General features: G+C 48.1%; 1 protein-coding gene across 1 annotated transcript in view; it reads left to right on the forward strand.

Annotated features, from left to right (window-relative positions):
• Nucleotides 1–23,307, forward strand: part of pald1a (phosphatase domain containing paladin 1a) — a 57,261-nt gene that overhangs the window by 13,513 nt on the left and 20,441 nt on the right. Inside the window, 3 exon segments of the mRNA XM_062526958.1 lie at nt 1,810–1,950; nt 2,163–2,234; nt 7,023–7,163. Of these exon segments, the coding sequence (XP_062382942.1) occupies nt 1,810–1,950; nt 2,163–2,234; nt 7,023–7,163 (354 nt within the window).

A 23,307-nucleotide genomic window follows, 5' to 3' on the forward strand; every position in this document is an offset into this window, starting at 1 on the left:
CACACACACACACACTCACACAGTAGGCTGCTAATGTGTAAGAGACATTTTGTATTCCATGAATATATTCTATAACTCTCCAACTTTCCAGTCCTCTGCTGACTCACTATGCTGTGTGCTGTAAGACCTGGCCAACTGAAAAGTCTACACAAGTTGGGACTTTTGAGTGAAGCCACCGCTCATGTTCAGATTAACAAATGGCAAGATTTGCATAGAGATGACCAAAAACCTACCCTATTCATTCCATTCCACTCTGCTTTGCCTGTGTTATACGTTTGTTAAGTAAACGAGGGCTGCTGAGTGATTATGCACACATGGAAACACACACACACACACACACACACACATATACGTGTGCACACACACACACACACACACACACACGCATGCGTAACATATTCATACATTTTGCCGTTCATACATTTTCAACAAGGACGGCAGTAATAGCTCCCGATGCAATTTCACGTTGGCTGGAGCCAGACTCCTCTGTTCCACAGGACACACAGTCTCTCTCTCGCTCTCTCGCTCTCTCGCTCTTTCTCTCACTCTCTCGCACACACACACACACACACACACACACAAAAGCACAGTTAGTGTTGGAGATGCGCGCGCACACACACACACACATCCATTTGTGCCCTTGACCAAAATAGATAGTCTGCTCTTTTGATGCCTACTCAGACATATGTTATAGTCCCCATCTCCCCTCTCCCCCACGGCCTCCCCTCCGCACCCACTCGCTGTGTGCTCACTAACAGCCTGATTCAAATTCCTCATAGCGCTCCTCAGGATACCTCCACTGCACTGCAGGCAAAGCAGAGGGCACCAGCCAATTAGGGAGGCAGTGCCCTCACCCCAGCCTGTCTTCTGTTCATTGTAAATGGGCACTTTTTGAAAGCTTTTTGTGTGAACCAATTGACTACATTTCAACTCTTCCTGGAATTAGCACAGATATTTGCACCTGAACACAACAAGAATCCAGCAGGGAATGGGTTCCCTCATGGGGATAGCAAAGGGAGCGAACATTGGTCTGTGTGCTCCCTCTAGTGGCAAGATGTGCTACAACAAGGGCTAGTCTGCCTGCAGGAGACTGGGGTTGGTGATGTGGCAAGGGCTTTTAATTTGCGTGGCGGCTCCTATGTCTTCATAACAACAGTAGCATTTATAGCTCTCCACCCCCCCGCCTCCTCCTCATTACCATAATTGATACTCTATTTAGAATGACACAGCTAATTCTCTTCCCTGGCGTAACTGGAGTTGTTGTAGCACGTTAACGGTGTTAAAACTGTCTTAATTGTTTGAATAGTATGGTGCAGCAGTAGAATGTGTTAAAAGCATGTCATGAAATGAGGTTGTTGGTTGCCTCAGAGGAGAGAAAACAGCAGTAGAATTGCACATTGAGGTGCTTGTCTGCCACAGCGAGCGTTGCGGGACTCCGACATTTGGGACAGAAAGTGGGACATTTGAATTCCACACAGTGGAATATTTAATGTGCTTATGTTTGTATCCTCCGTGGAAGACGATTGAGTCAGTGTGTTGTGTAAATATATATTTTTGGAAATTCCTGTGTGTTTCTACTTTTTTCCTGTGGGGCTATGTCTCTGTTGTTGTTATGGATTAAACGGATTGACTTGGAGCCTATTCTGCATAATGTTTTCATGGTTGTGAGTGTGTGTATGTGAATGAGCGAGGAAGCGAGGGGGCTTAACATATGATGACAAATGAGTTTGGTGCTTCACTGTTTAACTTGGTGTGTTTGTTTGTGTGTGTGTGTGTGTGTGTGTGTGTGTGTGTGTGTGTGTGTGCCAGGATTTTGACCAGCTTCTTGAGGCCATGAAGAGCAGCCTAGCGGAGGACCCGCGCTCGGCGTTCGTCTTCAACTGCTCCAACGGGAAAGGCCGGACCACCACGGCCATGGTCACCGCCGTGCTCACGCTCTGGCACTTCAATGTAGGCAGGCTGCCACAAAACACACTCATGAACTCACACACTCTCTCACTCACACACACTCACTCACTCACACACACACACACACATAAACACACTTTCGCTCGCCTGCGCGTTCACCAAACAGCTTCAAAGTAAAAAGTTGAACACAAATGAACTCGTTCAGCTCATGTCATTCAAATGCGGATTCCGTTTATGTTCCATGTCCCATCCAGGGCTTCCCAGAATTTGCGGATGATGAGATTGTGAGCGTCCCTGACGCCAAGTACACAAAGGGGGAGTTTGAGGTAAGTTACACTCACACTCACACACTCGCTCACACACACTCGCTCACACACACTTACTCACAAACTCAAACTCGATCGGCACGGTTGAGCTGCTTTGCGTTACCGTATTTTCCGGAGTATAAGTCGCACCGGAGTATAAGTCGCACCAGTCAAAAAATGCCTCATGAAGAGGAAAATGCCATATATAAGTCGCACCTGACTATAAGTCGCATTTATTCAGAAACGTATTCACAAAATCCAAGACCAAGAACAGACAGAGGCTGTAGCTAGACACAGAGGCCAAAATTGTAATATTAATGATGAGAAGGTGTGAATGGCCATCCATCTGTAGCTGTAGACAGCTGTAGACTGTAATGTTTACTCCTCTTTCATTTTGGAATTATTCAAAAACATGTTAAATTTCATATATAAGTCGCACCTGACTATAAGTCGCAGGGCCAGCCAAACTATGAAAAAAAGTGCGACTTATAGTCCGGAAAATACGGTATATTTGATAGAATATTTATGTAGGAGTGATTATAAGCCCAACCATACCGTGTCCGAGACACACACACACACACACACACACACACACACACACACACACACACACACACACACACACACACATACAGACTTGAACATCTGCCATCTGCTGAGAGCCTTGAGTTGAAAAAGTACAAAACATATTGAGTGTTGTTTATTCTGTGTATGGCTGTGTGGACACAGAGAGAGTTGGTGGTGGAGAGTGAAGGAAAGCCCTTGGGGATACACTATGTGTCTAGCGGCAGCAGATGCAGGGGCAGTCGAAGCAGCGCTGCAGAGGATTTCATTGTGTTGTATTGTCTGCCGCTGAAGATGCTTAATTGGAATGACCAGACAGGCTTTTGCAAACACTGTGTCTACAGTACTTTAGTTTTTTTTTTCATCCAACTTTTTGTTGATGGAGATTATCTTCAGGGGTCCAATCAGTATGTAATGTGAATGTAAATTACCCATTATGGTCTATAGGGTTCATTACAGTAAGCGCATGTACAGTATGCTTTGGCTTTTGTGTGTGGATCCACAAGGAACTATTTTCAAGATATTTTTCACGTTGGCTGGAGCCAGACTCCTCTGTTCCACAGGACACACAGTCTCTCTCTCTCTCTCTCTCTCTCTCTCTCTTGCTCTCTCTCTCGCTCTCTCGCACACACGCACACACACATACACACACACACACATCTAATTCCTTAGAAACCCCTCCAATATAGCGCAATCCATTTTGTATGGCACATTTTAACACCATTTTTGAGAAACTGAATGTGAGATTAAAATATAATTTAGCTACTTTAGCCAGAAATATCTTTAATGCCACCCTCTTTAAAAACTGACACCCGGACATATTTTTACTTACAAATGGCAGTCAAATATCAGCGGCCAATTCTCATTTCTCATTCATCATGGCACTTACAAGCTACAAAATGTTACAGATTGGCCACAAGGGTGGCCCTGCAATAAGCACTATTTTAGCTGACATCTCAGCAACTGCATGTGTTAGAACAAAACATATTAATTCCTCAACTAAATCATCCAAGTCATGTACGCCTACCAGAACCACCAATGACGTGGTTGCAATTGCTGCCATGCTGCTTGACTCTCGTTAATTGCCGCTTGTGGCTATATTTTTCTTAATCTTTTTTGTCTTGCTTTTTTTATATATATATATATATATATATATATAAAGCAAGATTTAAAGTGTTTTTTTTTATTGGTTTTCATATTTTTCCCCTTTCCTTTTCTTTTCATGCTCTCTCTTTCTCTCTCTCTCTTTCTCTTTCTCTTTCTCTCTCACTCTCGCTCACCCTCTGTCGCTCTCTCTCTCCTCTTTTTCTCTCTCTGACTCTGACTCTGACGTCCAGCCTGTCTCTCTCTCTCTCCGTCTCCCCGATCTCGTTCCTTACCTCCTCTCCTTTGTCCTCTGTTCAGCCGGGTCACCTGTTCCTGTGTCCCTCCCTTCTGGAGGCTCTTGGGTACGTGGCCCAGGGCCACGGGCTGTAAATCTCAGGCTATTGTGCCCCTGCTGGGCCCACTTGGGAATGACGTCAACACCCCCCTCACCCATCCCCTCTCTCCATTCCCTGTGAGAGAGTGCAAAGAATACCTCATCTGTCTCCCCCCTTTCTCCTCCCCCCCCCCCCCCCCCACACACACTTCTCTCCTCTCTCCCCATCCCTTTGGAGTGATCCATCTCTGACAGAGTACCGTAGCTGCAGAGACTCTGTTGTCAAGGAGACTGTTTTTTTTTTTTTTTTTTTCCCTTCAGTGAGGGCAGGACAAAAGTAGGCTGGCGAGGGACACAATGGGGTAACTGGCTGTGCCCACAGGGCGGTCCCTACGGAAGCAGCGGGGAAGGCGTGCGTGCGTGCCTGCGTGCGTGCGTGCGTGTGTGTGTGTTCGCGTGTGTGTGTGCCGTGTTTGGTGCGTCCCAGCCCTTAAGCTTAGCAAACATGGGGGGGGGGTCCCAACTCTGTTGTGGTTTGTAAGTGCTCCCACTGGCCCTGGTGCCTCATCACGAACGAGCCCCCGGAGTGTCCTGCTAGCGGCTAACGGGCTACTCCTCAGGTTTAGCCACACGGCGCTGGTCCGCACAGGGGGTCTGACTGCAACACGAGCCCAGCCGCCTGGTCACAGGCGCCACACTAATCCCCCTACCTCAGACCACATCACGCTTTTGGTGTGTGTGTGTGCTTGTTCTTGTGCGCACACACGCACACAGATTGGCTCGCTCGTGTCCGATTTATACCGTACACCTGTCATTGAGTATTCTGGTGTGTGTGTGTGTGTGTGTGTGTGTGCTTGTCCGTGTCCGTGCGTGTCCATGTATGTGCCCTACTTAGTGCACTACTCACGTCCGACTCTCACTTTGTCCACACCTGTCACTGAGTACTCTGGTGCAAAGGCGACGCTTTTGTGTTTACGTTTTCCACATGTAGGTGTGGAAAAGATTTGATTTTGTGAGTCTATGTGTGCGCGCCTGTGTGTGTGTGCGCGCGTGCAAATGTGTGTGTGCCTGTGTGTGTGCCTGTGTGTGTGTGTGCCTGTGTGTGTGTGTGTGCATGCCTGTGTGTGGGATTCTGATCCTGTCTCCATGTGTCAGATGCATTTCATCCGGATGGCCACTTTGCCCGGTTGTCGCGTGGTCTAAACGGTGCCAGCGGTGTGGCAGTGCAGTGCAGCGCGGCGCCCCATGCCAAAGCCAGGCCCTGGCACCGAGCGTGACCTGGCAGTGGTGCCCGGTGGCCGCACGCCACCGCCGATATTCCCAGCAGCGCTGGAGTAGGCAGCCACCAGCCCTGGCACACGCCTCTGTTCCCCAGGAGCACACACACACACACACACACACACACACACACACACTGCACACCAGGGGTGGAAATTAAAATTTGAAAATGTGAAAATCTATCAGCCAATAGCAGATTTCTGGTCAAATGAACCAGCCACTCAATGTTAAAATATGACTTTGTGTCTGAAATCTACCAGCCACTCTCACATTTTACCAGCATTTGGCTGGTGGCTGGTGCTAATTTCCAAGTGCACACACACACATACACACACACACACACACACACACACACACACACACAGACACACACACACACATACACACACACACAGTGCACACACACACAGCACAACACCTCTGGGCCACATCACACATTTGAATCCAGAGCTCCAATTCTCCAGACACTGAGAGGAGCTATGCATAAATGTGTGCGTGCACACACACACACACACACTACACACACAACTCCTGTGCCATATCACACATTTGAGTTCAGAGCTTCAAATCCCCAGACACTGAGAGGAGCTCATACCTCCCCCCCCCCCACTGTACACACACACACACACACACACACACACCATATACATACATAAACACAGACACACACACACACACTCTCTCAACTCAACCCATGTGAGTCCAGAGCAGCATCGGCCCTGCGGTGGCACAGCCATCTGGCGTCTGTTCTCCCAGGTGGAAGGGAGATGTTTTGGCAAACACACACAGAGAAATCAGATCAATGCATACAGCAAAGGTCTGTCCGTGTGGGAGACGCTCAGCCGAGCTGCTGGCTTGTTTGTTTGTTTGTATGCAACACACACACACACACGTACTTACTTTCACACACACACACACACACACACACACACACACACACATACTTACTTTCACACACACACACACACACACACACACACACACATACACACATGCTTCCTTTCTCTCTTTCTCTCTCTCTTTCTCTGTCTCTCTCTCTCACTCTCTTACACTCTCTCTTTCACTCACACACACACACACACACACACACACACACACACACTTCCCCCCCCACTCCCCTTCAACTGAGCAGTGGCGCTGGTCACTTCGTGCCAGTGGAGTGCAGTCCAGGCTCCGCCAAGGAGGCTGCAGCTGCTCTTGTCTTGGAACGTTATCATCTGGACAGGATGATGCCAGTGTGAAATACATATTTTGGACTGCACTGAAGGCCTTGATCGGGCAGACGTGTGTGTGTGTGTGTGTGTGTGTGTGTGTGTGTGTGTGTGAGAGTGACTGTGTGTACACCTGTTGTTCAGCTGTTTAATTTGTGAGATTTATATGCACGGATTTAATTACAATGTTGGTGATGACTACATCCTAAAACATTTATTATATGCATGGCTCTGACATCAGTTTTTCACCTGTTGGTATCTCTCTCTCTCTCTCTCTCTCTCTCTCTCTCTCTCTCTCTCTCTCTCTCCTTCTCTCTCTCTCTCTCGGCGTGCCAGGTGGTGATGCAGTTGGTGAGGCTGCTGCCCGACGGGCACCGTATGAAGCGGGAGGTGGACATGGCGCTGGACGCGGTCAGCGAGACCATGACGCCCATGCACTACCACCTGCGTGAGGTCATCATCTCCACCTACAGACAGGTAGGGGGCACTCTTTCCCTTTGGCGCTCAGAAGCTACCAACCCTCTGTCCCCCCCTCCCCCTCCCTACACTCCCCCACAGCCCCCCACCTACCCTGCCCACCCACCCACCCAATTACACCCCCCCCCCACCCTCCCCCAATACACTGAGGCTTCCTGAAATGAAATGTTTATTTTTCTTTCATTCTCTCATTCTTTCTTTTTTCTCTTTCCCTCTCTCTTTCTCTCTTTCTCTTTCTCTCTCTATCCCTCTCTCCTTACCCCCCCCCCCCCCCCCCATACTTCTCTCGCACTCTGGTGTTGCTTTCCTGTCACGACTCCATAAAGTGCTGTTGTTTTTTTTTATGAGGGAACACCTTTTACTTGTAGCGACAGTGCTCCGGAAACGAGGTGGAATGTAGATTTGCCACGTTTGTTTATGGAGACAAAAAAAAACCTTTTATTTTACAACAACTGACTTTGAAGGATGATTCTATATGAACAATGTGGCCGTTGATCATTGAGTAATAACTCAGTTAATTTGTTTGATGTTTGTTTATATTATACAGACAATTAAAATTTGAGAGTTAAAGGATATGTTTTGAAATGGTACGTCATGATTGCTGTTTTGAAAACATGGATCTTGAGAGTGTTTACTCTTTCTGTGTGAAAAAAAATGTGCTAATGTTAACATGGATGAGAAATATCAGTGTACCCTCAAAGAAAACAGAAAAGCTAAATTCACGGTTGAACAAATTCCTCTTCATGGTTGAACAACATTCTCTGCATTTCTGCGGATGTCACCGGAACTGTGGACACGGGCCACATTCAAATGGTTTCCTCTGGTGATTTGCCATGCCTGAGTAAGAGAGCGATGCGTCTGGTCTGACCCATAGGTGGTGCAGGAGTGTTGTGGGAGGACCTGTCCTCTCCGAGATCTACAGATCTGGGAATGTTTGGTTGCTCTTGGATGATGCACCTGTTTTCTGGTTGTCCATCAGTATACTGTAGATGGAGAGCTGGCACTGTCCTCTTTTTTTGCTGATTCTGTATTTGTGTGTGTGTGATATTTGTGTGTACAGTGTGTGTGTGTGTGTGTGTGTGTGTGTGTGTGTGTGTGTGTGTGTGTGTGTGTGTGTGAGAGACTGAGAAGTCAGAGTTTGAAGCTATGCTTTTTGATGGGGTGTGTGTGTGTGTGTGTGTGTGTGTGTGTGTGTGTGTGTGTGTGTGTGTGTGTGTGTGTGTGTGTGTGTGTGTGTGTGTGTGTGTGTGTGTGTGTGTGTGTGTGTGTGTGTGTGTGTGTGTGTGTGTGTGTGTGTGTGTGTGTGTGTGTGTGCGCGTGTGTTTGTTTGTTTCCATGAGTGATGTTGGTACTGTAGGTACTGGTGCAGGCTTTCATCTTTTTCCTCTTTCGTCTTTCTTGTGAGTTGTTGTGTGCTCTTCTGTCACTCACTCACAAATGCACAAGATACGGTGTGTGTGTGACAGAGATGGGGGAACAAGAGATAGTAGGGATATGTACTAGGTAAAGTTTCTTTTTGATGATGTGGCAGGTGTGTGTTTGTGTGAGGACATGGATCAACAGTGGTGTAGATTTGGTTGTAAGGTGATCCTGTATGCGAGAGAGAGAGAAGGTTGGCAGTGGTGCAGACATTTTTTTGTCATTGATTCGCATGTCTTTACAGAATGGGACAGAGAAAGAGAGTGTGTACGCGTGTTGGCAGTGGTGCAGACATTTTTGTGTCTGTGGTTCGCATATCTTTACAGAGAACGAGAGAGAGAAAGACTCTGTGTATGCACATGCACCAGAGAGAGAGAGAGAGGTCAAGGGTTAAACCGAAAGGCACAGCAGACACAGCCAAGCAGCAGTTCAGCCACCTCAGCCTATTTGGTCACCCTCTTTCTCCTATCGGATGTTGAGCAGCCCAGTGGCTGTCCGTCCCTGCCTTGCCTTGCCTTGCCTTGCTGGCCCCTCCTGACCCCCCCCCCCCCAGCCCTCCCCGCTCTGCGTTTGGAGCCCAGACCGTTATCAATGCAGGTCTGTGAGCCTCCCTCTCAGAGGTAGTCCGCTCCATCTCCCTTCATCAATGGGCCTCATTGTCTACGCCGCTACTCTCTGTTTTCCTCTCTCTCTCTTTTTCTCTCTTACTCCCTTCCTCCCTCCCTCCTTCCTTCCCTTCCCTTCCCTCGCTCCTTGTTTCTCTCCTTCCTACCTTCCCCATCTCCTCCTTCTCCTCTTTCTCCTCCTCCTCCCTTATTTTTCTTCTGACTTGATTCTTTCAGTGGGCTTCTTTGCTCCTAGAGAACCTCTCCCTCGTTTCCTCAATTTGCCCATCTCACTCTTTCACCGCCTCTCATAATTTCTCCTCCTCTTCTCTCTCTCCCTCTCTCTCCCTCTCCCTCTCTCTCTCTCTCGCGCTTTCTCTGTCTGTAATTCTTATCTTCTCAGTTTGATTTCCTCCCGTGGACTTTCTATTACGCCGACACAACCTCGCTATCGTCCGTCTCCAGTTTCCCTTCCGTCCCCCGCTCTTTTATCTCCCGCTTGGCCTGCACGGCTCACTGGTCATCCGTTCAATTGCGGCCAGCCATCCAAGAATGGTCCACTGTCTCTGGCTGTCCCTGATAGAAATGGCCGCCGCTGCCGCTGCCGCTCTATCTCCCCACTGTTGGGGGCAGGTCATTGTCAACTGTCCACACACCATAATCATCCCTGGGTAATTGGGACTGCTGCGCTTGCTCCACCTTCTCCTCCCAAGGCTGAAATCTTGCTATTGACAGCTAAAGGTGATTTGTGGTCACGCGGCAGGTTCCTTACTTGACCACCCTCCCAAGAGCGTGCCGTTTAGCCATCAGGCCTTTCACAGCGCGGCCCTCTCTCTCTGAGGTGTGCTGTTTGTGTGTGTTTTGTCTATTTGTTTGTTTATTTGTTTGTGTGTTAGTTTGTGTGTGTTTGTGCCAATCTGTCTGTTTACTGTATTTGTGTGTGTTTGTTTGTGTGTTGGGGGTGGGAGTGGGGCAAGGAGGGGGTCTGGCACTATTGTCACCCCTCCTTCAGGTATGTTTACCTCCGCGTGTACAGCCGTGAACACACCTTCACTTTTGCTCCTGATCTTTGACCCCCCCCCCCCCGCACCCAGCTCGCCCAGCAGAGTGGGGCGCTAAACAGAGCCAGATGTTCCCGCTGCGGGAAGTGGAATGAGACTTGGCCCCCTCCCTACCCTCATCAACCCCCCCACCCCCGAAAAGCCCACTGGACGGTGGTTGGAAAATGTGTCTTTGATGGACAAAAAATGTATTTACATTGCGGCTGATACATGAAAAGACCCTCTTGCCTGAGGTTTGGGGCTGGAGGTGGTCTGGGGGGGGGGGGAGTGAAAGTGTGTGTGTGTGTGTGTGTGTGTGTGTGTGTGTGTGTGTGTGTGTGTGTGTGTGTGTGTGTGTGTGTGTCGGAGGGTGAGGGGTGCTGCATAGAGAGGAGAGAGCGTCAGACACAGGCATCCAGTAAATCGCCACGGTCGTCCATCCGTGAAGCAGCGGGCAGATGCTTCTCCAGCATCCCACGCCAGCTCGGTCGACGTTGTGGGAAGCGGGGGAGTTGTGGGGGGGTGTGGGGTGGGGTGGGGAAAGGTGGTGAGGTGGCTGCTTCCACTTACCCTGGCTGCGTTCTTACCAGCTCCATCCACTGGAACACTGCTCATCACCATCTAGACCCACCAGTGAGATGGTGCCCTCTCAAAAAGCCGGGCGGCGCATACATTAGATGATGTTTTTTATTTTCTTCCCCCTCTTCTCCGTCTTATTTCCCCCGCCATTAATTTCTCCTCCTTTCATTGGAGAGCCCATGTGGGCGCGCGTGGCATATTTTGGTTTGGGGGGAAGGAAATTGGTCCTGAACTACATCTCAGAGGGCCCCCTCTGTTTTTAATTTGGTTCCTCCTCAGCGGAGTTCTTCAAAAATAACGGGCCCCTTCAGGCCCGATTGGGCCCTCTGCTGGTTCCCCCCTGAGAGATCCACTCGCCCAGGGCCCTCTCAGGAAAAGCTTTCACGAACCGCTGCAGATCTCGTCACTGCCTGGGGGCTTTGCCAGAGTATCAAGAGAGAAAGATGTGGTTTCCATGACTACTCTGATAACTTGATGCCAAATGTCAAATAGGATATGAGTAGTTGAGTTTTTTTCCCCTGATCCTTGTATTATTCACCACTTCATGTAACCCAGCAGAAAAAAAAAATCTGCAACCGATATATATATAATCAATTCGTTCTTCAGAATATTGTGTTCAAATTAGAGCTTCACAATTTCCTGCCATCTGCTGTCTGGTGGACAAATGTGATGCCTGGTAAATTATAGGAATTATTCGTTTTTCACCTTCACTGTCTTTTGCACTCTGCCATCTCTCTCTCTGTGTGTGTGTGTGTGTGTGTGTGTGTGTGTGTGTGTGTGTGTGTGTGTGTGTGTGTGTGTGTGTGTGTGTGGTTTTGCATGGCACTAATACAAGCCACTTGGCCTGTAAGAGACCACACTATGTCCTGCGGTGCACTTATCAGTTCAGCGTATGGAAACTATGCTGCCTGCGGTTCTTGGAGGAAGCATACCTGCTAGAACTGCCGCCTCGGCAAGCAGCTGTTTTGCCCTGTAATATGAATATGACGCCTCTATCAAACTTGGCACGGCGAGGCGAGGATGCATATATATTCGTTCCAGACTCTGGCAGCAGGAGAAAAGGTTTGCATCGACATGTTCGTTTTATTGTCTTTTAATCGGAAGAGTCCCTCTCTTCCAACCCCCTTATCTTCTCGCTTTCTCAGTCCGCGACCCCGGAGCCTCCGAATTTATTTGACTGTAATAGCGCGTAGTTAATCTCTCCCGACGCCGAGGCTGCTTCTGTACGTCTAGATCTACAGCGGAGGCCTCGGCACGGCACGCCACGGCAAGCGCTTGGCCTCTCCAGGTGCCAAGAACAGTGAAAGCTGAGCGTGAGGAGAAAGAAAGTAAGAAAGAAAGAAAGCGAGAGAGAGAGCGAGAGAGAGAGACAGACAGAGAGAAAGAGTGTCCCGGCCCAATGAAATATTCCAGTAAAAGGGAAACGAGACGTAAATCATGCCGCATGTCCCCAAAGAAAGGCCCTCATGGTTTGGACGGTGGAGTGGAAAAATATTTGCGGGGAGAGAAGAGAAGAGGAGAGGAGAGGAGAGGAGAGGGGGAGAACGTTTAAGAGCAGGTTCCTTTCAGAGGAAAGGTAAGGCACGTCATTGGCCTGGCAGTCAGAGGTGGGGGATGGGGGGGACTCAATGGTGGATTTGGGGGGTGGGGGTGGGGGTGGGGTGGAGTTGTGGTTGCTGTGTGGGGGTGAAGAGACCACCACCAGCAGCAGGCCAAGGAAGGGATCCATTACTCTCCTCTTCCCCACCAGTTGCTCAGGGACGCCAAGGCCTGCAACCACCTATGAGGAACCTGGGTGGCGTTGAGCCAAGATGGTTTGCAGAGGTCGAGTTCGTAGAAGCCAAGGCCGTCAGTGGACAACTGGTCCTCCAGCCCTTACAACGGTCATGCCAAACGCCTTCAGAAGCTCTCTGCCAAGACCTCTTTCTCCACCTACGGATCTAGAGCATGAAGACCTCCTACGGTCTTACTGACCTGAGACACGGAGGTCAGGGCAAAGTTGTACCAACCAAATCCGATTGGCTGCAGTGGCCATTACAGTCAGATCAAGCCTCCTCGGCCAGCCAAGGAAAATGTTCGCGCAAGACCTCAAGCCCGCCTTTGCCTCTTGGAAGAGCAGGTAGCTCGGCTCGAGGTTCAGGTCAGCCAGGGTAGCAGGTGAAAGACGGCTCTCAGTCGGAGAAGCCGACGCGCACAGAAATGGGGAACAGTGTTTCTTTTAATATCTGATGCCCATCGCTTCTTGGCCAGCGCTTTTATTTACCGTGGCCGACCACCAAGTAAAAGTTTTTGGACCAATCACAGCAAGCCGAGGCCTAGTCCCAACAGGTGCAGGTGTGCTTTTGGACGGCATCCCACATTACACATGTCACTCATCCAAATCGTTGGAGTGAAAACGATCTTTCCTTTAAAAAGGGCCCTCTAGGAAGGTTTACGTTCTACTAGACCGGAGCATATATGTTCCCTTTCTCAATAAGCATCTCTTTCATTAGCGCACAGCGATGGAGGTTTGGAAGCGAGACACAGCGTGCCAAAAGTATGGAGATGCATGGCTAGATTGAATGAAAGGCAAACATTGTCATGAAGGAAAAGATGATCGTGGTGTGGCGTCTGAACTTGCGCTGAACTTACGGAGGGCAAAACGGGCCACAGCGCCCATTCCGTATTCGGGATCATGTGATGTCGGGGACCCGGGTTTCCAGTCCAATCCGGGTCATTTCCCGATCCCACCCCGTCTCTCTCTCACACTTGCTTCCTGTCAATTTCTTCACTGTCCTGTTGCTATAAAAACAAAAAATCTCCAAAAATATATTTTAAGAACACTGAACTTAGATTAGCATTAGATCTTGAGCCAAAGTGTTTGTATAATAGTTTGTCCCTGACTTTCCACGTCATGCCAGGGTTGGGTAACTCATTTTCACCCAGTCATAATTTGCCATACAGGATCTGGTTACACCCCGTGGCAAGAAAGCCAGCATTGATATCAGCCCATATCTTTGAGTTGAGACTGGTGAATAAGGGCTGCTTGTGAATACAATCGCTCTGAGCCCTTTCCCATGAGTACGTACTGTATGTGAAATTGGCTGTCAGAGTACTGCTGGGCTGCTCTGCCAGTTAGTCATGTGTGTAATGTATGTAGAACAGGTGATTGTATGGAAATCTATTCCATACATTGATCCGTGTACGTCTCCGGGTGCATATTTTTCAAATGCTTTGCATTCGTGATGAACAGTGTGCACGATAAAAAAGGCCTTTGTAGTATGTGTACCAGAGGTTTTCCAGAGATGCTTGTTTTTTTTTTTATCTCGCCTTCCCATGATGTTGAAGCTTCAAACACCTCTTTCATTCTTGATCAGATGCTTTGTGATGTGCTCAGAGACCCCAGCTGGAGAAGAAAAAAGCAGCATCGTGGTGTACAACCTGTTTTGCTCAGATGTGAGGAATAATCTTGGCTGGCAGTCTCAAGCCACGCGCGGTGTCGCATCGCCTGTGAAACGCAGTCGTGGACGACGGAGCTGTCCGCCCCAAGGCAGCGGCAGCCCACAGCAAGATAGCCGCTGGCCTTGTTTGTTTGTCAACACTAATTTGTCTCCGCTGTCTAAAATGCATCATTACCCATTACGGTTAATGACGGATGCTAGCATGCAACCTTGTTACATCCATCGCCACCAGGGTCATTAGCTTGCGAGTGCAAAAATCCAGGCTCGTGACAGAGGTGTGCAGCAGATGACTGGACTGTCTGGAGAGCGGTGCGGATGTGCTGCGTGTAGGCTGATCTGGTGCAAAGTGTAAAGCCACGGGGCTCTCGGGATGCATTCCTCATACGGAGTGTGTTTGCTCTGAGTGTGCTCTCAGCGCACACACACACGCACACGCACACACACATACAAACACACACACACATACACACACACACACACACACACACACACACACACACACACACACACACACACACACACACACACACACACACACACAGTGTTTCATCACTTATTCATGTTATCCATAGTAACTCACTATCTCTTACTGTAAGGGTAAATCCGCTGACCACTTTGCATAGATTCATGCCTACACTGTATGCTGTCCACTTCAGACAGTTCAAGTGCACACTGCATAGTGCGTATAGATGCTTAAGCAAACAGAGTAATACTCTGTCGTCTGTTTACTAATGTGAGTGGCTTTGCTCTATTCATTTACATTTTAAGTGGAGGGACTTTTCAGAAGTGGTTTAGATTACAGTTTTGAGAAACAGAAGTCATCTCGCTGATGAGCAATGCTCAACAGGTTGGTACTATTTCGGAAATTGCCCCTGCTGATACTGCCATCTGCGTGGCGCGCACTAATCAGTGAGCTTTTCTTCTGCTGAGGACGGAATGGGCCGCCTGGCGCAAGGAGGAGCGACACATTCGGAATTGATTATGTCTGTCTTGGGCTGACGTTGTTTTGGATCCATGATTCCCACTGGATGATTGGGAATGCAGCAGGAATGATAATATGGAATGGATTGGGTCTAATGCATGTGGAGCGGAGGAGAGCCTGAGTGCATGATTAGCTTCTCCGTTTCTGGGTGTTTTGCCCATGTGCACCAGTGGCCACATTATCAGGCATGGCCTCCCCAAACGCAAACTTAGATACTAAAACTTAAAACGTTCCATATTTCGAGAATTAAGCCCATGGAATCCGAAATATAGGTCATCCTTTTGGGACTGGTCTTTCATTCCCCCTCCCCTCATAGGAGAACGACAGTTCTCTCAGTGCCACAGGCTGCTAACCAGGAATTACAGCCCCAATGTTCTTTTGCTTTTTTCCGCGAGGACAGTCTGAACCCAAGGGGTGATTTCCCAGTCACAAGTAAAATTAGCCCAAACATTCTCTTCAAACGCTCTCTCTTGGGAACGTTCTGGAATAGCTCTAGCCAGTGTGCGAGCACAGCCAGTTTTTTCTTTCTTTCTTTCTGTCCTTCCTTCTTTCTGACTCTCTCTCTTTTTAAATGCCAACCATTTGAAACATGTCGAGATCGTGCTTGGGCAGGGATTCCCCCCCCTCCCCCCCCCCCCCCCTTCCATGTGGCCAAGAGACGTGAGAGGCCACGTTTTATGTGTGTGGACAGTCGGGGCCCCAAAACTCGACACCTGTGTTAATGACCCCGTAATCGCCTCCATTTAAACACCACTCCAGACGTCAGCGAAGCCTGCCCTACAGGCTGCTCTTGTAGCCGCTGTTTTCCTTCGAGCTTCTCAATCCCACCCACTCCACCCCAGGACGGATCATTTGGGGTTTTCGGATGCCTATGCAAATTGCCCGCTCGTCCACTCAGTACAGACACCGCATGAATGCGAAGATGCCACTCGGTGGCTAATGAAGCACTTTCTGTTGTACAGAAAGTAAGTCTCCAGTTGAAATTGATCCCCATTTCTGACCTTGTATGTGCTGTTTGTTGACCACCTTACAAACCTTGAGAAATGGGAATTGGGGAGCGGTCATCTGTAGTCCCAGAAACACTCCACTGTTTGCGCCATGCATACATGTTGCCCATAACTGCCAATTAAATATGAGCCAAGTTTAAAGCTTGTATCACTCATCCACTGACCGGTGATTTTTGCGATCAAAGCTGCCTTTGATAGGTCCCAAGGATGAGGAAACGGCAGCTCTGTCCAGACGAGAGGTCAGCGTTGCTCCATTGATAACCCCTCAGCTCGACAACACTCCGCTAATTAGAAAGCATGATTAGCATGTGCTCGCCGTGTATCGATCAACCCGCTGCAAACTGGGTTGTGGACTGTCAGCAATTGATTGGTGGAAGGCAAGCCAATTGATTTCCGTCCGACAGGCCGTCCCTTTTGGGATGCATGGTATTTGGGAGAGCCTGTACATGGCATACGTAACCTGGGTGCTGTAAAATGTACCCGGGGGAGGTGGGGGTGGGACATTTGACCAATGCTGCCAAATGGGGACAAGTTAAAAGACATAAGTTAGCCTTTGGCCAACCTTGGTGAGCTCCAGTGAAAGTGTAAATTGAAATGAATTAATTTGACAGAATAATAGATTTGACAGAATATGTTGTTTTTGTACGAGACTTATTTTCTGACTTTTCAGTCAGACCTTTCAGTGCCTTGACCTATTCATTTAATTAGTTTGGTTAATGAACTGAAATAGCACTCCTAATCCCACAATGAATCTATGCTTTTAAAAGAAGTGAATTTCTCTCTCTCTCTCTCTCTCTCTCTCTCTCTCTCTCTGTCTGTGAGGTTTTTTCTGTGGTGACGAAGGACATGGTGAATTTGAAAGTTAGTGAAAGTGCCAAGTGAATAACTTTTTTTCCTCCACTGTTTCCGTCAAATTATTACCCCGCTGGCGCAGGCTTGATCTGATTTTGCAAATGAATTAATACTGATTGCAGTGCCAAGGCAAGGCTGAGGGGGCACTTTGCCTTGTCACCAGCGGCGAAGAGGCCAACAAGGAAAAGTAAAATCATATTGTGACGTGTGTGGTCTCATTACCATTTGAATAGAAATCTATCTTTATTCCAGTCAGTACATTTGAGCAAAGTACGTGGAGTGTGGCTGGAAGAGGATTGGTAATATATGGATTGCGCTGTTGGGGCCTGTCTCCAACATTTTTACATTTTGATTGCACTAGTGTGTGTGGGTGGGTGTGTGGGTTGATGGGTGGGTGTGGGGGTGGGTGCCACCTCGCCCGGAGTATGTTATTTAGACTTCGATAGTTAAATAGAGTTTTGCACAGTCATTTTGCACTCATCAAACAGGATAGCGAGAAGCACAGAAGCGTGCGTGTTCAGTCCAGCTCAGTGAGCCGATGGAAGGTCTTTACGCTGCCACGGCCTCCGTGGGTGAGACTTCCACTGCTGGCGCCGCCATACGTCACGTTTGCGGTTCGGGATGGTTGGAGGGGGGGAAGAAAATGCAGAGTGGGCGAAGGAAGAAGAAGGGGGTCTGCAAAAGCCATTATCTGGATCTCAGAGAGGGGGAGAGAGAGAGAGAAATGGATAGAGAAAAAAGAAGACAGAAAGGACAGAGGTGGAGGGATGGAAAGAGAATGAGGGAGGGGGGGAAGCAAGAGAAAGAAGGAAAGGTGGAGAGAGACCGAGATAATAGAGAGAGAGAGAGAGGGAGGGAGGGGGGGCAACCCCAGCTGTGGGCACAGATGAGGCAGAAAGGAGGGATGGCGTTCCTCCATCTTGAGGCCAGATGAACGTATAGCTTTGATTAGCACACTCCTGCCTGCCTGCCTGGCTGCCGCTCTGTCTGCTGCCTGTCTCTGTGTGTGTGTGTGTGTGTGTGTGTGTGTGTGTGTATGTGTGTCGGGGGGGGGGGGGGTGTCTGTGTGTCGAGGTGTGTGTGTGTGTGTGTGAGGAGACTGGCCCTGAAGGCTGCAGGGGCCTTTTACAGACTGCTCAAGACCCTGGTCCTGACTCATTTTTTTCAGTCTACCTGTCTGTGTGTTCGTCTCTCTCTCTTGCTCTCGAATTTTTAAATTTTTTTTTTTATTATTGTTGCCTTATTCCATCAAGACAAGCCTGAGCGTCTGTCAGTATACATCTGCCTTGTGACACACTCACGAGTAGACAGGCAGATCAAGTAGACAGTCTGTCTGTCTTTCTATCTGTCTGTCTCTCTGTCTCTCTGTCTCTCTGTCTTTGTGTGGGCCTCCATTACTCAGCCAACCCCCAATGGTCCTGTCTGCCCAAGTGATTTGTGAGGACTTGCACACCAGCCAGGTACATCACCCACATCAGCAGTGGGAGAAAGAGAGAGAGAGAGAGACATGGATCAATGAAAGCAACTTTTGCTTGCACATCAGTCTTATCGCAAAAAAGTCCTTTCTTGGGGAGTTCAAGATCGATCGATAAGAGAAAGTTCCGATGCAGTGATTTAATGCGTGGTTAACGGATGCCAGACTGGGGAACGGCACACACAACACAGCTGGGCCTGTTTTGGTCCGTTACTGAATGCCTCCGCAGGGCGCTTTTGTGTACAGTACGTTTAGGCAACTCGCTGTTCATGCTCGCCCGTCAGGCGCTGAAGCCGAGTCGACCCCCTTCAGCTGAATGAATCACTGCAGGACATTGGAGGGGGGGTCTGGGCACTGTGGCGAAAGTGGAACAGGCCGAGAGGGATTGTTCACGGGGATGGAGCCTGACTAGGGAGCCATGTTGTGCAGGACCAGGGCCCGAGGAGAAGGGGGTGGTTGTGGAATTTGAACACACCTCCGTTCCAAGCCGAGGTGAATGTTTGGGGCAAATACGTTTTCTGTAAACTTTTTTTTGCGTTTCGAATGGTTTTTGTGTAGACATTCCAAATGGGTTTGATTTTTTTTTATTATCTCCAATCCCAGTCCTTCATTCCTTGGGGGCAGCCGTGGTGTACTGGTTAGGGTTGTAACCGGAGGGTTGCCGGTTCAATCCCCGACCAGTCCACCACGGTTGAAGTGCCCTTGAGCAAGGCACCTAACGCCTCACTGCTCCCCGAGCGCCCCTGGTTGGGCAGGCAGCTCACTGCTCTGGGTTAGTGTGTGATTCACCTCACTCTGTGTGTGCTATGTGTGTTCACTAATTCGGTTAAATTGGGTTAAATGCAGTGAAACGAATTTCTCTCACGGGATCAAAAAAGTATATATTCTATTCTATTCTATTCTTATATTTGTTTGCCTAGAGTTACCTCCTCGGACCATTTCTGTCTGTTGGGAATACAAATGAAAAACTTTTTGCTGTATTGAACGTGCCTCTGCACTGTGTTGCCGATGTCATAATAGGTTGACCGAAATAGCCCACATTGGGACTTGTTCAGCTTTGTTCAGGTCATCACACCGAATTACCAGGCATATTGATTTAGCCCACATTCTGATCTTATTGACTGTGTTTTAAGGGTTAGCTTTACTGATCTGTCTCTATAAGCTTGCTGGCATTTTCACTTGCAATTGCAGGAGAATGTCTGACCTTTTTTGTTGGCCACAAGACCTGAAAATACCTTGTTAACATCGAACAGGTCAGGTCATGTCAGTTTCAATTGTTTCTCAGATTGAACCTTAATTAAGCTTTAGATTGTAGTTGAGATAGACACGCTGCTCACCGAGGCATGTAGTCATTAAGACATCTTTCAGATAATATTGTGAAAGTTGTTGGAGAAATTGGAAGGAGCATGTACAGTATGAGACAGTAGACGTTGTATCTGGAAATGATTCTGGTCAGTTGCCACTAGCTGGTAAATTTGAGTTGTGTGTCTCTTAGCCTCATATCAACAGCAAGAGTATTTTTCTCATGTGTGACTAACGAGCTGAGCGAGTGTTTTCTCCCTTGCCTTGTAACATTTTTCCTCATGTTTCCACACACTTGCATCAGATTTGGTCTCCGTTGCTCAGATATGGAACGATGACGTGGTGTTCTCAGACCAGACTTTAGTGTCTTGCATCTTTTAAATCATATAAATTAAACAAAAAAGCAAACCTCTTTGGCTAGAGGCTAGACCAATGAATGCCCTATCACGTTCTTCTTACTTTTTTGTCTGCTTGAGGAAACTGTCAAATGTTCTTCACATAAGATGAGTTTCCATTCAAATAATAAACGGAAACAATGTGGGAATGTTTTTTAAATTCACATAAACATTGTTTTAATCCAAAATTCACTGGAAGGTATGGATTAAGGTCTGCATGAAGTAAAACACATCTATTGAAGTTTTGATTTTATTACTATTATATCATCAGGATTTGTAATGTGTCAGATGGAGATGTGCACAGACTTGAAATTCATCACTGTGCTTTAAATATGCAAATTGATACCAAGCAACAGTCTCTTGGAGTTCATTAGCAAAGAATGTTTCGGTGTGAGATAATATAAAATATAATGAGAAAATGTACATGACGATAACCAGCAGAAATAAGTAGTCTCTGTAGTTGTATCTGAGAATTGAGACTTAAATTCTTGCTTAATAGTTTAATAAGATTAATATTTCATTGTTTTGTACATTATATTTAGATGGCATAATCTCACCAGGAGTACATCCATTCTCTTAAAAAACAAAAAAGTCAAAAAAGAAGTTATTTTTATTTTGGAGGACTGAAAGATTTTCTCTGGCATGGCACAGTTTGCATTCCACAAGTGGTCTGCCTCTTTGACAAAATCAAAAGCCAAATCACAATCTGTTAAGAGCAAATCAGAGGTTGCAACAGGTTGGTGATATTGACATTGTCACAAAAAAAGTGAACTAAACCAATCAATAAGAGGGCTACTTTAAAAAAAAAAAAAAAAAACCTTTGTGCCTCTTCAAGACCTCTTCAAAAACAAGCCTTTGCTGATTGGGACCATAAATGCGGCTTTCATACTTGGCCAATTATTCTTCTCCTTAGCGCCTCCTGGTGTGGTCTGTGTGTGAGCATGTGTTTCTGAGTGTGTGTGTGTGTGTGTGTGTGTGTGTGTGTGTTTGTAGGGAGGTGGGTGCTTGTCTTCTCAGAAGGGAGGAAGGATGGATGGATGGATGGATGGATGGATGGATGGATGGATGAAATGAAAGGCTTCTTGTGCTAAGCCGTGTGGGAAGTGGCTCTGTCGGGAGCCTTTAATTGGCCCCTTCTACGTCGCCTGCTTTGGCCTCCGCTAATTTGCACCACATGTCTGAGCGCGGAGGCATGTGCGGCACGCCTCCCCTCCCCGGCCCCGGTACAGTGCTCGCCATTTACAGACCGAGCGGAGCGGAGGTGGAGGTGGAGGAGGAGGTGGAGGTGGAGAGTGCGTCTGGCTGGGGCCGTTGCTCGGGTGGAGGAGAGTCGGAGGAGGAAAGTGTGCGGAGCAGAGTGGAGGTGGCCTCTGGTTCGGCGGTAGTTTGTTTGCCTGCGTCTTTTTGCCAGAGCGCTTGAGTCAAGTGGTCACCTCGACTCTGACTGACCTTTTCACCTGTTTCGCGAGGCTTCGTTAGGCGCTTTTGCTGTTTATTGATGTATTGCACCGAATTTAACTTTTTACCGTTCACAAAGCATTTTGCCTTGAATTTATACCCCCACACTCTTTCTTTCTTTCTCTCTCTCTCCCTCTCACTGTCTCTCACTGTTTCTCTCTCACTGTCTTTCTCTCTCACTGTCTTTCTCTCTCACTGTCTTTCTCTCTCACTGTCTTTCTCTCTCTCTCTCTCTGCTTCTCTGCCTCTCTCTCTCTGCCTCTTGCCTGTCTCTCTCTTTGCCTCTCGCTCTCTCTGCCTCTCTCTCTCTCTCTCTCTCTCTCTCTGCTTCTCTGCCTCTCTCTCTCTCTCTCACTTCGAGGCTCTGGTCTTCATGTGTTTAAAAGCTGAGCACAACACAACACAAGAATGCAGGGTCTAGCGTTACTTCACGAGTGTCTCTCTTACAGAGAGGGGGAGGAGAACAGAACTGAATAGAGTGTTGAAGCTAATGCTCTCAATCACATTCATCTTCCGACTTGTCCTATTCTGACTCATTTCCCAAGACTTTACACCAGTCTGGGAAACTTTGTTCAGAGATGCAATCAGAGCTCCCCTACTTGCAATCAAGTCCGTCTCAATGCCGACACCGTTTAGCACAATCTACAGTGACAGTGGAATGTCATGTCGCTCAAGCCTAATCATCCGTGTTATTGTTATCATTATTTAAAAGTCCCCGGTGACCGTAGCACAATTGCCGCTCAACAAGTCCAGAGAGAGAGCGATTACGTTCAATCTGCCATTTTCTGCAGCGAGACTCGAGCACTCAGTCGAACAGTCCACTAAGCACTTGTGAGAAGTATGAAAGTCGTTATAGAGCCCTTTTTTTTTGGACACGCTCTGTGTAGCGTATCCTCTCTCTGGTCTTCCTGGTCAGGTTCTGGTTCTGGGGCTGGAGGCATCTCGCTGGCAGACTGGGTTTGTAAGGGCACCGCCACGTAAAATCGCCGCTGCATTCCAAACTCGTGGAAACCCCGTAAATGGTTGTTGTATGACCAGAGAGAAAGTTTCCTCCTTTCTTTTGCCCATACTTCTTCTTCCACTTCTCCCTCTATATCTCTCTCTCTCTCTCACACACACACACACACACACACACACACACACACACACACACACACACACACACACACACACACACACACACACACACACATGTGTATGCTTTTCTCTTACCCTCTCTTTTGCCCCATCTCCCCCTCCCTCTTTCTCCCACTACCCTTCCCTCTCTCTCTCTCTCTCTCTCTCTCTCTCTCTCTCTCTCTCTCTCTCTCTCTCTCTCTTTCTCCCTCTCTCCCTCTCTCTCCCTCTCTCCCTCTCTCCCTCTCTCTGTGGGGTGACATATAGTAAAAGCTCCTCCACCATAAGCAGCTGTTGAATCTCACGCCTCGGCCCTCCTGGAGGCCTTGCCGCTGCTGGAATGCTCTCGTCTGCTTTGGCTGGAGTCCACAGCACACACTCTGTTAGCTCATAACACTCCCATAATGCACACATCCTCAAACACACACATACACATACACATTCTCAAACACACACACACACACACACACACACA

The sequence above is a fragment of the Sardina pilchardus genome, chromosome 22 (genome assembly GCF_963854185.1).
Source record: "Sardina pilchardus chromosome 22, fSarPil1.1, whole genome shotgun sequence".
NCBI lineage: Eukaryota > Metazoa > Chordata > Actinopteri > Clupeiformes > Clupeidae > Sardina > Sardina pilchardus.